Genomic DNA, 15,066 nt, shown 5'->3' with positions numbered 1-15,066 from the left:
CATGAAGTATTGTCTATTGACATAGTGTGAAAGTTACCTAGATCCGGGACTTTTAACTTTATCCTCACCATGGTGGATGTAGGCAGTCGATACGCTATAGCTTACCCTTTAAGGACTGCTAAAACTGAAGAAGTAAAAAATAAACTTGAACAAGGATATATGGCTCATTATCCTAAACCCAAATATGTTTTATCAGACAGAGGGACTCAATTAACTTCCCATAAGTGGGCTAATTTCTTAAAGAAACATGGGATAATTCCGTGGTTCACCACTCCCTATCATCCTGCAAGTAATCCCGTAGAAAGGGTAAACCAAGAAATCGTAAGGTTGCTGAGGACTTTCTGCTCAAAACAACATGATTCTTGGCACAAATACGTAAATAAAGTATGCTGGCTGATTAATTATTCGGTATCCGAAGCTACAGGATACGCCCCAGCTGAACTATTTTATTACAAGCCAGTACCTTCTAATTTATTGAAGCATTTAGAATGGCCCGAAGGAGACGAAGGAAAGATCAAATGGGAAACCAAATTGTTCCTGGCCTCATATAAACCAAGAACTCAGAAAAAGAAAGGCGAGCAAAGCGGATATATTTTGAACACCGGAGATTTAGTGTTAAAAAGAAATCGTAAACTGAGTTCGGCACCAAACAAAGAAATCGCCAAATTTTTCGAATATTTCCTAGGTCCCTATGAAATAATAGAAATAGGGAATAATGTGGCTTTGCTAAGGGATCCCTGGACGAAGGAAGTTTTAGGAAAGGAGAATTTCCACAACCTTAAAAAAATTAATTGTTCAGCCGAACGTAGAAAGGAATTGCTGGAGAAGTGGAGCTCGAGCCGAGGAGGACTGGAACCTAGAAAAACAGAAATTTAATAATAGTGCAGAACCTGAATGAAAAGAAAGACCTTATAAACTGATCACAGGGAACCGAGGATGTTTCCATAGGCCGAGTAAGCGTTATTGCTTGGTAAGCCAAGGAAGGGCTACCAGGGGAAAAGGTTGATTCGCTTACTCTTCGAGGATAGAAGAGAAATTGCTGTAACAATTTAAAGGAAGAAATTGTTATTTTAAGAGGCTGAGTCCTCATAGCGTTAGCAAAGATGGCTTGAATTGTAAACGTTTATAAGAGAGGTCAAATAATAAGGAAGAGTGAGAAACTCTTGAATTAAAAAGGTTCTACTGAGAAAAAGAGAGATCAATAATTATTACATAAAGGTTTAGGTCTGGCTCGAAATTCTTTAAAAAGCGAGATTATGATAAACGGTCAAGCATTACGTATTAAGATTGTTAGAGAACTAACATGGCTGAACGACAGAGCTCTGCTATTCAGATACCCAAAGAGTTAAGCTTAGCCGAACTACAAATTGTGGAGGAGTTCGACAAGTCCTACAAACAGTGGTTTCAACACTCCAACGCTTGGACTTCTGACAATGAAAGATTAGAGGGATATTTAGAGGATCTTACCAAAAGTTTTACCTCAATATTGATCCAAACTAGGCGAAAGGAAAACGAACGACTACAGGATACCTTTAGGTAGATCGAAGCTGAGCAGAGGCAGCATAGGGCTGAACTAAGAGACATACTAAACAAATTTTCCTCTAGTATTGAGGCAGTCTGTAAGGAAGTTGGGAACGACAAAAACGTTAACAAACTAACCTGTGATGAGCTAGTGGACGACCTTCCTGTTGAAGCTTTGATAACCCTAGTGCGCAAGGAGTTAGTAAACGTCCCTGAACTAATTAATGACCATTTTTATGACGATCAACCTGCCCCGCTAGTTACTAGTCCCCTGAAGGAAGACAAGGTTACTAAAAAGGATGTCCCTGATTGGCAAGGATGGTTCCTGGAGCTAAGCCCGGAAGTGAAAATGAACAAGAAGATTTTCCTCCAACTCTTGACAAAGAAACTAAAGTTAAGTCGGAATGGTGCCAAGCGAGAAATGAAGAAATGGTTTAGTTGGAACGGGATGCGGTTTATTTTAAAGAAAACCTAATTAAAGAAAAAATGGTGATTACTGAAATAGCTTATAACTGAACATCACCTTTACAGGAAATAATTAATCAAGCAACAAATTCTTGTTTAACTAAATGTGTGTAACCTTGATATGTTGTATTTGTTTGTTAATTCTTTAAAAACTGTTGTGTTGAATTGAAAAAAAATATATATATATAATAAAAAAAGAAAGCCGTTTAAAAAGTTGTGATCAAATATTATCGTTTGAGAATTGTATGATATGTTGATTTAACAGTTTAAAATTTGAATATAAAATTGTATTTAAGACATGTACTTAATTGAAATCTAACCATATAATTTCTAGTGTTGTGTTATAAATGTTGATAAAGCATTAATATTTGGGAAACAATATGATTATTAGTTGTACTGAACTAATCATTTAATTTGAAATAATAAACGCAATTGGTGAATATATATATATAAAAAAATGTATAAGAAAGGCAAAGAGTTTAGAGAAAGAAAAATTTGTTTCACTTTCGTTTCTCAAATTTTCCTTTAAACTACAGAGGGGGGAACCTGTTACGACCTTACTTATTTTGTAACTTTGCAATGCCGTGTTAAAAAGAAAATTAATATAGTGTTACCTCAAGTCATTGTTAATGTCCGTGATACTACATGTTGTGACGCAAATATGAACGCGCCAATCAAGGCGTTGTTGAACTAATGTATTCACCTTTCTGTAACTATCTAATGAAGACAGCTCGCTTAAGACAACGGGCATTTATTATGATGTAAATATAGATTTGCCAATCAAAGATTATCCATGTTTGATGAACTAACCTAATTGTAATTAAATAATGGCGGAACATTTAAATTTGTATATTTCCAAAATGTAAGATTTTATCAACGTTAAAGAAATAATTGTTAACTCAAATGAATATGTAAACTTTCTTTGTAAATTATTAATTGCCAAACTATGTATTTTTCAAATATCTTTCTGTTGTAACTTGGAATATTGTAATAAGAAATTACCTGAAGGCAGGTGTTCGAGGCTGGAACTTCGGGTATAAATACGAAGCAGTTTGGTCCGTAAGGAGGTCTGTTCTGGTGTCAGTCTAGGTAGAAGTGAATAGGTGCAAGCCGCTCTTCTTTAAAGACCTAGACTGGCCAAATAGGAACGGTCTAATCTAGGAAGAAGTGAATAGGTGTATGCCGCTCTTCTGTAAAACCTAGGTTAGCCGAATGGGATATAAGTTCCAATTTAGGAAGAAGTGAATAGGTGCAAGCCGCTCTTCTGTAAAAACCTAAATTGGCAATCTCGGGTGATAACTCCAAGTCTAGGAAGAAGTGAATAGGTTTATGCCGCTCTTCTGTAAAACCTAGGTTTGGGCCACCCTAGTTTGACCTTTCTAGTAAGTTCGAAATTATCTATTAACAATTGACCTCCAAGTTCCAGTTACGAGTTACCTAACCACTGGCTGTAAATACTCAAGCAGTAAATAAACTTTTCATTAAAACTTCACGACGTTGGTTGGATTTGTTCTGCACCTACCCTGAAGATAGGTTTCAGTGTAGACCCTTAGAGACTCCATGCTCCCGACTATAGGAGTAAAGGGTGAGGAAAGTTGCTAGGAACGTAACATCTGGCAGGAGAAATTTAGAGAGAAAATGAAAATAAAATTGAAGAAGAATGGAGAGGGACTAGGATGGAAAGAAGAAAGAAGAGAAGAGGAAGAAGAAGAGGATACCAGAAGAAGGGTTGTGGTAATAGGGAATGTAGACCTAACAAAAGAAGAGGAAGCTTTTTTAAAACTAGGCAGAGGTTTCAAAGTTAAAGAAAGAAATGTAGATTATGAGGAAGTTATATATGACATTGAAGAAGCAGTGCTCCATATAAAAGAAGAACCAGAAAGAGACAAGATTAGAAGAAGAACAGCAGCCATACTGAAGAAAGAAATGGGAAAACAAGGAAAAGTAGTTAATTTGAGTCAAAAAGAAAGGGAAGGGATGAAGAAAATCAAAACAAGAAATGATGTGGTGAGAGAGCAGGCAGATAAAGGAGGAGCAATTGTGGTGATGGAAAGAGAATGGTACGAGAGGAAGTTTGAAGACCTAAAAGAAAATGGATATGAGGAGATTTGTGGAACAGGTGAAGAACAAACTATAAAAGAAAGAATCATAAAAGACTGTAGGAGGAGTGGATTCAAGAAATGCATAAAGGAGACAGGAAGACTACCAAGTTTGAAATTCTTTCCAAAGATACACAAAGAGGAGATAAAGTTAAGACCAGTAATGAACTGCAGAAACAATATTTTGGAACCCTTAGAAAATAAATTAAAGAAAGTTATTGACGTGTTAGTAACACAGCAAGAAAGCAGAGCAGTTAAGAACAGTGAACAAGTAGTAGACCTCATAAAAGGACTTAAGTTAAATGAGATGAAGACGACAGTGTTTAGCTTAGACGTGAAAAGTATGTTCCCGAGCATCAAGAGGGGACACTTTTTGGACATTATTAAAAAGAGAATGGGACAAGAAATTATAGGAGAATGGGATAGTCAAAGGGTAGTGAAGGCGCTGAAAACCATTTGGAATAACGGTTACAATATAATGGGAGATAAAATAATGTTAATGAGTGAAGGACTAAATATAGGTTCCAGTCTAAGCCCAGCATTGGCTGAATTGGTTATGAATGAATGGGAAAAGAAAGTGATAGAAAAGGGAGGTGACAAAATGATTCTGTTTTGCAGATATGTGGACGACTGTTTTGGCATATGGAAGGGAACGAAGAGGCAGCTTGACATTTTTGCCAAAGAAATTCAAGATGAAGAAAGAGGGATATTATTGGAACTTGAAATAGAAGAAGAAGATAAGTTAAGCTATCTAGGGGTATTCTGCCACAAAAGAAGTGATGTAAGTGAGGTGACAAAAATAAATTTTATAAAGAATATGGAGGACAGAATCAAGAAAATATGCATGAAAGAATGTGAAAAAGAAGGCAAAGTAAATAGCCTATGGAAACAGCTGGAAAAGAATGGCTATGAGAAGCAGGATAGACTGGACATAAACAGAAGAAGTAAGAAAACGGGCAGGGGAGAATTGGAAGAGAAAGAAAAAGAGGAGAGAAGGTTTGGAATAAGGAGTATGGGGACGACCACAGAAAAGATATGCAAAGTGCTTAGAAAAGCGGGAATTAAAACTTACAGGAAGGGAGGAAGAAGCATCTTAGGAATAGCGAGGAATGCTAACAAGAAAAAGGAAAACAGAGAAGAGGAAGAGGAAGGGATTATCTACGAAGTAAAATGTAAAGAATGTCAGAGTGTGTACATAGGAGAAACGAAAAAAAAGGCTGAAAGACAGGTTGAAACAACATAGGGATGATGTACGACTTAAGAGAGAGAGAAATGCAATATTTAAACCCACGAGAGAAACAGGACATGACATAGAGTGGGATGAGGCTAAGCAGATAGGAAGGGAGAAGAGAATGCTAGTGAGAAAATGGAAGGAAGCCAAGGAAATAGAAAAGAAAGGTGAAGAAGACACAATGAACTGGAATGGGGGACTGAAGTTAAACAAAGAATGGAAGAAGATGTTGGAAAGAGTGGAAAGGACAAGAGAAAAAGAGGAGAGGAGAAGGAAGAAAAATGAAGGGAAAAGAGCATGAGATTAAAAAGTCCAACCACATTCTATTTGGGAGTAATTGTGTTTAGCCTTTTAGGTGAAAGTAAAGTTGGCAAAGTGAAAGTCATCTGCTAGAAAGTTCCAAACAACTTTCTAAATAGTCTGGAGGGAGTAATGTTTGCGTATATATATATTGCCCTTTTGTTGTATCAGGTTACTTTTGTACTTGATACAGAGTCTGAAGAAGACCTTGCTAGAAGGTTGAAACGTTACGTTAGTTTATGTTTTTAATAAAATAAAATTACTGCCTTGGTCAGCATTTAGTTTTTTCATAATCATGGAAACAAGGCTTAATGGTGTTATAATCCTGATTTGGCACCCAATGACTTCTTCTTGTTCCCGAATGTCAAGAATAAATTGCATGGACAATGATTTTCGTCGGCAGAAGACGCCGTTGATGTGTTCAAAAACCATATTATGGAGGTGTCTCAAGAAGATTGGAGAAACTGCTTTGACAAATGGTTCGAACGAATGCAAAAGTGTATTGACCATAAAGGAGAATACTTCGAAAAACAATAAAGCAGTTTTCAATGCCAAATTCCTGTTTTTCATTGTTAGGCTCAAAATATAAATAGTGACCCTCGTATTCTCCAGTATTTGCAGTGTAAGTGTTTGGATTTGTAGCAACTATTCTGCTGTTAGCATTCTCTGAAAAGGAACCTTTTCCATTCTGATTTATGTAATAACTCTCTTGTGATAATGCACTTTGTTTTGAAAACAAAACCCAACAAATTATGCACATGGGATGGCAGTATGTTACCTTTTTATATTCTCTGAGTAATTTTATTATATTGCTTTCTGTTTAAAAATTACAGGATGGAAACTCCAACAATAATTTTGAACAAACTTGTACATTAAATACAAAGGAAGGATTCTGGCTTTTAAAAAATGTGGAATGTTTACATGCGCACACTAGCAAAAAATATCATCAGTCATGTGTCAAAAATAATGAAATGAAAATTCCTCCCCTTCGTGGCACAATAACTTCTGAGAGGGATAAAGTCTTCTATGTGATTTTTGTTGGATGGGTGTTTCAGTCGTCAAGTTCCATCATCATTAATATCTACGTAGATTGGAATTTGGTTATATTTGTTGTCAAATAGCTCCCAAGTTCTCCTCAAATGCCAGTCTAACATCAGAAATTGTCTTTACCTGACATTGAATCCAGAACTACTTGCATGAAAAATTATTAATATGGATACAATGACCTTTGAAAAATAGTCAAATCTTAATGATTTTTGTAGCCTACTTTTCATTTTCTCGAAATAAAGAGCAGATTTGAAATCAAAGCAGATGAAGATATGTTTGTAAAACTGGCTGTGGTTTGAATGCAATAAGTGTAATAGAATTTACTCCATGGTGCATCAGGGGTGTAAGAGGTGACCATTTTTCAATATACCCAATTGTCAACCTTAATTCCCAGACTGCATTTTGCAGACAAGGGAGCTCAGGCTGCAGTATAATCGTCCATGGGACTCATGTTGTTTTGTCCCTGTATGTTTGTGATGGTCCCTTCATCCATCTCGTCCTCATCTTTGCAATTATCCAAAACTAGCAGAAAAGCCACGTAAACTAAATAAATAATTGAATTCATGGTGCAACAACCCTTCAAGGGCCACATGGCTTTTCAATGGGTAAGGTGGTCAGCACATAGAGCCTAGAGTGTGCTGCTATTCCAGTTTCAAGTAGCTTCCCAAGTATCTCCACAATGCTGGGTAAACACAAATGTCTTTCCAACCTCTTGAGATTCTTATTAGTTCTTCAAGCTAAAATGAATACAGCATAGCATAGCATAAAATAAAAACATTTGTTTTGGTCATTCACATTTTTTACTCTTTTATTTTATGGAACTCGCAGATCAAATTGACTAGTGACGCATGTCACTTGGATATGAGCCTTCATAAAGAAATGCAACCTTTCATACCAAACTGACACAACAAGCTGCACATGTTTGTTTTCTCAATAGTGTGCATTATGTCATCTCGGTCTGTTGGTCATGCATACTACCAAAGTTGGATCCGAACCACTATGTGCCTCACTGAATATTGTTTTTGCCATTCTTGGTTACAAACATTGAGGTCAGCACAATGGACAAAGTTCTAATAGAGTCTGTAAAAAGAGTATATTTTGACTAAACCTGGAATTTGGAAAAATTGTCCCCTGGTGACAAGTCGGACTAAGAAGTGTATTGTTTAATGTTAATTACAAGTTTATTTTGAGAATTTTCTATTTAAGAAATCATTAAAAATTGTTATTTCTTTGACTGAAAATGTGCCGATTTTACATTATTGGCTAACATGTTCTATTAATGTGTATTACTTAGCGCAATGATTTGCGTCCTACATTTTGGGAAGACATGTCCTACTTTTCCCTTATAGTGATCTGGCAACCTTGGTCACGTCAGACAGAACAGTTAGTAGTTTAATTTTTCATGTATTGCGGGCGTATTCAAAAGTGAAGTTCAATTTTTTTTTTCAGTATTGTGCAGTACGTTGCAATGGAATACATAAAAATATAGCACTCACGTGTGGACTTAAAACACCGTCTCAATCAATCAACCATTCATTTTTTATGCCGGCACCCTTTGTGGAGTGCTATGATGCCAGGGGTCCCGGGTTTGAATCCCAGCCTGGGCATGGATGTTTCCATGTGTTAATTGATCATATCATCAGTCATCCCCATCTTTGCAAATTAGCCAAAAGTGGCACAAAAGCGAAGTAAAATAAAACAAATCAATCAATCATTCATTTTTTATCTTTCCCACAGTGGCTCTGCCTGTATGTCTTTGGTGTAATGCCAGGTATCACCATCAGTTAGAGGTTGGGTGAGCCTTACAGTCACTTATGCAGACACTTTCTGAAAGATTCCTCTCTCAGATCATCCACCCTGGAATCAAACTTGGATCTTTCGCAAGGCAATTGGAAGGCCAATTTGACCTTCACAGATCGTGCAATGGAAAATAACATTTTGAAACTCTATGAGCAACTTTTTTCAAAAGTTGTGATGAGTATCTGTTGGCTCATTCATTATAATGCATGACCTTTTTTTTACACCACATACAGTGAATGAATTTGTTAAAAGTGACATTAACTAGCTTTGCTGCTTATTGTCCAAAGATAAAAACATGCTTTTCTTGTTCCTTAGTACTGATTGCAGAAGATGACTTTCTATGACTTATATGGACAAATTGGAGAATTTCCAGGGCTACCAATTGATCTTCAATGAGCCTCGGTACTTTCTCACAGTTTCTCAGAAATGGAAGAAAGTATACAGAAGAAGCAGGAATGTAAAGTAAGCACAATTTTTCTGGTTTCGCATGTGATGGAAAAGATTGAAATAAGTTCACATTGTAAACTAACATTGCAACATTTGCGCACACATTAATCTGTACCATGCACAAAATTCGAACAATCTGGAAGAAATTTGCTATCGTTTTACTTGTAACTACTTTTGTCATTTGAAAAAAATATCTTTTTATTTATTTATTAAACACTACAGGCAAATGCCCAGTTACAGTGCTTTGAGGTATTGCTAAACAAGCTATATAATTTCCAAGTTTATTACCTTATGTAGATATTGCAAAAGCCTAAATTACATGATGTAATTATGTAAAACCATATATACATGTAGGCCTAAGTATTGACCAAATTGCCTTGCTATTTTGTCAAAACTTCTCTGTGAAAATAGGGACCAACCTACTTTATCTGGTTGTTGTAAAGCTGGAATTGCAGGTTAACCCTCCGTAACCAGTGCAATGGCACTGAGTGCTGCCTTTTTAAAAATTTTGAATTATATTTTTTACCAGCGCAGCAGTGGTCGGGATGGCACTAGGTAACGTATCTACACTATTCCCACGAAAACATAGTGGTGTTCGCATCTTTTCTCTGCCGTTGTTTCAGTTGTTTACACACCTCTGAAGTGACCGGTCTCCCTTAGGTGGCACTCAGTACCGTATCCGTGAATTCTTCCTACCTTAAATCATAGCACGCAGCCATAAATTTTTGCGGAAATATGAAGAATAAAAGGATGTTAGACGGTATGTTGTTCGGAAAGCAAGTCTTTCTAAGCCCATATAAGTTGTACGATTTCAATTCGTTTTGAATTATAAGTGTATTTGGCTGCATAATTTTGTTATACACCAGGAGTGGGCACAGGGATTTTTTCCTGGAAACGGTGAAAAGTTGAGACCCTATACTTCAGAGATCATTAAGGGAATAAAGGTCTTTTGATTTCAATTCATATTGTGATTAGTGTGATAGAAATATGGGAGTGTTTGTCTACACCATTTCATCACATTCTAGGAGTGACTAAGGAAATTGTATCTGGCAACAGTGGAAGATTCCCCAGAACTGTGTCCACTCCTGGAGGAGATTCTAGACTGAAGGATGCTATATTTTTAGGTACATTTAAAACTACCTTGCAAATTTTCAAGTTTAAAATGTTCACCTACTGCATTTACTGCAATTAATTTTTTATTTATACAAAATCAGAGCTCATAAGTTATTCAAATTTGTATGAGTGTTGAGAATGTTTTCATGCATTTGTTTCTTTTCCCAGTCATATCATTATTTTATTTCTAGGCATGGAGAGGAGGTTCACGCTGGCAGTGGCGTAGCAACATATCACGAGGCCCTGGGCGAGATTAGAATGCAAAGCCCCATCCATCCTTTAAATTTGAAATGTCAGTGTGAATCAATAGAATATCTTCAAGAATACATCAGCAAATTATCATTTTTTTTTCAGATTTAAGATCTAAACACATTCCTGACAAGGATGTATTTAGTGGAGTGCCCATTGGGTCTGGACCCCCCCCCTCCCCCGAAAGACTTTCAAAGTGCATTAAATTAAATAATGAAAATGTACTTGTTTAGTACTTGTACGAGTATCTATAATCGATACTTATTTATATCCTCTGAACTTACTGGAAGGTAAGGATTATAGTGGGATTATACAGCTTTGAAGGACAGTTGCATACTACTATTTATTAATTACTATTAATACTAATACTTATTAATACTAATAATACTTATTATTGCTACTACCTTATATGCATAAAATATTAACCAGGAACTTTGCTTTTCGTCAACTGGGTCTAACATCCTTTGTTATTCAATATATATTCAATTCTGTTTATCTATTTGACATTAATTTCCTAGCCAGGACAGTTGTCTTTATGCACATTTTGGCAATCTTGTATTCACGCAATCTAGATCATGAATAAATTCTGTTATATATCTGTTCTTAAACAGTCTTCTGATGCAATTGCAACAATGTAATTAATTTACATACTTTATTAATATTTTAATTTAATAAAGAGTAGAGTCTCGTTTATCCGACCTTTGCTTATCCGACATACCACCTGAAAAAAAATCATCTATCCGCAACAAGAACTGCAAGTTGCGAGTGTGAGCGTAGTCTATTTTTAGTTTCTCCCGACTCCACCGCGTGGATTTTAATTTTAATTTTAAAAGTTATTTTTTTCTGTATTGTTGTAAAACATGATTACTGTATTAGGTTCGTAATGTGTAAAATTATAACATTAGTTTGACGTTTAATAGCCTTTTTCTTAAGACTCCCAATTATCCGACATTTTCGCTTATCCGACGTTCTGCCGGCCCGTTTATGTCGAATAAGCGAGACTCGACTGTAATTGTAATTTAATTATGTTAATTTAAACATTATTATTATTATTATTATTATTTCTGAGACATTGGTTTGGACCCCCTCCGAAATATATTTCTAGATATGTGCCTGATTCATGAAACTTTGATCAGGAAATCCATAGGGTAAATCATCTTCGTACTCGTTACAGAGGGCAATCGCTTCATCTGAAGTTGAAGGAAGTAAAAATGAACTGCTAAAATTATCCATGCCCTTGAGTTGAAATCACAAAATGCCCACACCTTGCTCCATGGAAGTTGGAGGTGTTTTAGTGTTAACATATTTAAAATGTGGAGTGCAAGGTCAAGAGAAAGATGAATAAACAAGACTAGGCACTTTTTATACAAGAAAAGAATAAATGGAATATCAAGTTATCGTGAATTCTTGCGTAAATGTTTCACATGAGAAATACAACAATAATTTTTATTTTTATTCGGGCCCCCTTACGCTTAGGGCACCACCCTCCTGTATGATATGCCTCCTGATTTGACGTATTTATTAAAATTATAATAAACTAGAATTTAAAGCCAGATAAGAACAGAATGTTTTATTTTTCATGCCCATAAAAATTCTCCTTTTCCATCTATTTTTTCTCACTTTTATTTATTACATTTTTCATATCAAGCCCAATGGAACGCAAATCCCCTTCCTGCACGAGGCCCTGGATGGTTTCCCACTTCACCCACCGCTTGCTACGCCACTACATGCTGTCAATCTATCGTTTCCCTCAAAACTGGTGTAATTAATTTTATTATAAACAAAAGCAAAAATCACATGCTTATGCTGTTAAATAAAAGATACTGATTTCAGTTAATTAATGTTCCAGAATCATCAAAGTGAAAAGTATTGTGTAAAATGTATAAGGTTGGAACTTGTTTTTTGCATTTTACCATTTGATAACAAAAAATTACTGTTTCCATGAGAGAGTATTTCAAATTATTAAAAATAAAAGTAAGCTATCTCCTGTGCATTGCATCATGCTTTGATAGCACATAGTAAGTGTGGAAGCAGTGTTGCATTCAATCTCGATTCATGTGTGGCTTGAACTCAATAATCCTCTCTAAGGTTTGGTATTCTGTCTGCACAAGTTTGTGATTCTGTCTGTTTTTTTTAGTGAGAATTCACACTGAAGCGACAAGCAGCAGGTGACATGTTGCTTGGGATCTTGCCAATCAGCAGCAAAGTTTCACACTGTAGGGACATGACAGGCCACGCAAGCCTCCGTCGCATCACTTGTCACTTCAGTGTGAATCACCATTGAATTTTTAACCAAAAAATTGATTCATTGATTACAGTGATGAACAGACAAGTTTTAATGCATCTATCAGGGAAACAGCTGGCTTATCTACCGATGTGACCAGTGGATCAAGTTTTTAAGCCTTTTTACAGGAAATACAGTGTGTCCAGCTTAAAAGTATAATAAAAGAAGAATTAATAACATGTAATATTTAACCAACAGCACAATAAGCCATATGTAGTTTGAAAGATAATCTCAATTTTTTTCTTTTTTACCATGCTCGCAAAACATCAGCACTCGATAGTTTGCACATGCGCGAATTGAACAATCTCCAGAAGCAAGAAATCATAGTGTCAGCATAGGGTTATAAGCCCAGTCTTGTTCACAAAATGAACTGTCAGTGCAAGAACATACCTGGACATGTTGCAGTTGTATGCTGTACCTTAGCTTCCACCTGATGTAATATTCCAGCAAGATGGAGTACCTTGCCAATATGCGCAAATTGGTGCTTATTTATTGCAGCTGATTGCACAAGTAGCTACGCAATGGCCAACAATGAACTTGTTCATTTCACTCTTTCTTTTTTGTACGTTTCACTTCTGTCTTACAGAATTCTGCACTCTTCTCCCACCCTTTCGTCCACGGCCGAGTGCTCGTTGTCCATCATACGGTATGGAAAATGCAGCAAGCGTCAAGAATGTTCTAAATTGAAGCAAATAGAGGAATAACGTACTCAATCACAAAGACATAGAATTAAACAGTAACATGTTAAGAATTTGTATATAATGTTGGTAAGAAAGGACGACCTTTTACAGATTTACCACATGACATAACTTGCAATAAATTAAATTTTGTGGCTGATTTTTATGGTTTTAGGAACTTCTGCATCAGTGAGTGGTTTAATGTCTAATACATTATTAGTTACTACAGTACATGCATGGCACAAATAAGAGAGGGGCGCAAATGTGTGGTGATAAAAGAGAGTGACAATCGATGTATTTAAGACATCACAAGAAAAAGATTCTATCAAAATGCCTGTACCGTGAGTTTCCTGGATGCTGGATTGGGAGAGGTGTTCCTATCACTAGCCCCTCTAGATTCCCTGACATTACTTGATTTGATTTTTTATTGTGGGGTTTTGCAAAGTCTCAAGTGTACCACAAACGAGTTTGTAACCTATGCCATCACATTTGTGCAGCAATCCAGAATGTAATGCTGCACATATCGAGGTGTATTAGGTACGTAAAAAAAAACTTTGCGAGTTATTCTATAGGTAGAAGAAAACTGTACGGAAATATCTTAATAAACTTACAAGTTATTAATTTTTCTTTTATTATACTTTTAAGCCAGACACACTGTACCTTTTTTATACTCTAAATACACACACACAAGTGATATTTTCAGCCCTTGATTATCAATAAATTGACCCATCCCCAGTTGTCTTCAATTTGAGTGCAGCTAGGTTATTATTCACAGGTATGCTTTCTTTGCAGGCCCCAAGTGCCTCACCTTCATCGCCACTCATTAAAGCAGAGAGTACGTGGCAGCTAGATTTTAGCAAATCGTCTTCGCTCTCTCCACAAGAGCAACCCTTTGTCTTCGTGAGTTCCTCAATCAAGACTGAACCTCAAGATGTTCCTACTTTTGAAGATAGAGTTGTAAACACTTCAGTAGCCATTAAGTCCGAACTGAAGACTGAAGAGATTGAAGTAGATTTGCTAGATACTGTTAGCGACAGTTCTTTCCAGTTGCAGTTGGGCACTGATGTTGGGACGAGTAAATTACAACAGGAGGAAAGTGCATATTTAGGGACATATAACAATAATCTGCTGAGTGCATTTGAACATATTGGCAATGACAGTGTTGAAGTAAAATCTGTAGATGTGAAAATAACTGAACTGATGATTGAAGATGAGGGTCCAACTGATAAAGACGGGTAAGTGCATGAACTTGATTTTGATTAGAATGAAGAGGAATGTGACAATACTTGCAACTATATTTTTTCAAAATTCTATTGCCTTTAATTTCGTGACAATGTTTTTTGCATGTATTTATTACGTTTTTGCTTTTTAGTCTAAACATACTACTCATGGAATAAGGACTGAGCAGCACAAATATAATAAAAAAAATCATTGAAAGATGAAAAACATTTTTGAAGACAAAAAGCAGATAAAACAACCTCCTAAAAAGAACAGTATATTTCAGGGTGGCGACAGACCTGGAAAACCGGGAAAAGTCAGGGAATTTGAGGTGTCAAAAAAAGTCAGGGAATTTCTTCTTCATTGACTTTTTTTTTTCAATTTATTTAAATATATCGTTATGGAACTCTGCATGGGAACAGGAAATCTTGTTCATAAGTTTCGGCCTCAACTTTTAGGCCCCTTTTATGTGCAACACAACCACTGCGCCAGAAATCAGTGATGGCAAGGGGGGGGGGAGAGAGAGAAAGAAATTTCTCTCACCCTGGCTTCTCGGCGGGAATTTTAAATTCGAACACTCTTTGGAGGAGAATTGTTATAACTCGGGCACTATGG

General features: G+C 36.2%; 1 protein-coding gene across 1 annotated transcript; it reads left to right on the top strand.

Annotated features, from left to right (window-relative positions):
• Positions 1 to 8,801: 8,801 nt before the first annotated feature.
• On the top strand, positions 8,802 to 14,517 carry LOC145992641 (uncharacterized). The gene is made up of 2 exons (XM_083129013.1): positions 8,802 to 8,925; positions 14,026 to 14,517. The coding sequence occupies exons 1-2, from the start codon at positions 8,890 to 8,892 to the stop codon at positions 14,470 to 14,472; spliced, it is 483 nt and encodes a 160-aa protein (XP_082985139.1). The 5' UTR covers positions 8,802 to 8,889; the 3' UTR covers positions 14,473 to 14,517.
• The last annotated feature ends 549 nt before the right edge of the window (positions 14,518 to 15,066 follow it).

The sequence above is a fragment of the Lepisma saccharinum genome, chromosome 9, assembly GCF_977018435.1.
Source record: "Lepisma saccharinum chromosome 9, izLepSacc3.1, whole genome shotgun sequence".
Lineage (NCBI taxonomy): Eukaryota > Metazoa > Arthropoda > Insecta > Zygentoma > Lepismatidae > Lepisma > Lepisma saccharinum.
Note: the sequence above shows the minus strand (reverse complement) of the source record. Positions and strands in the feature narration are given on the sequence as shown.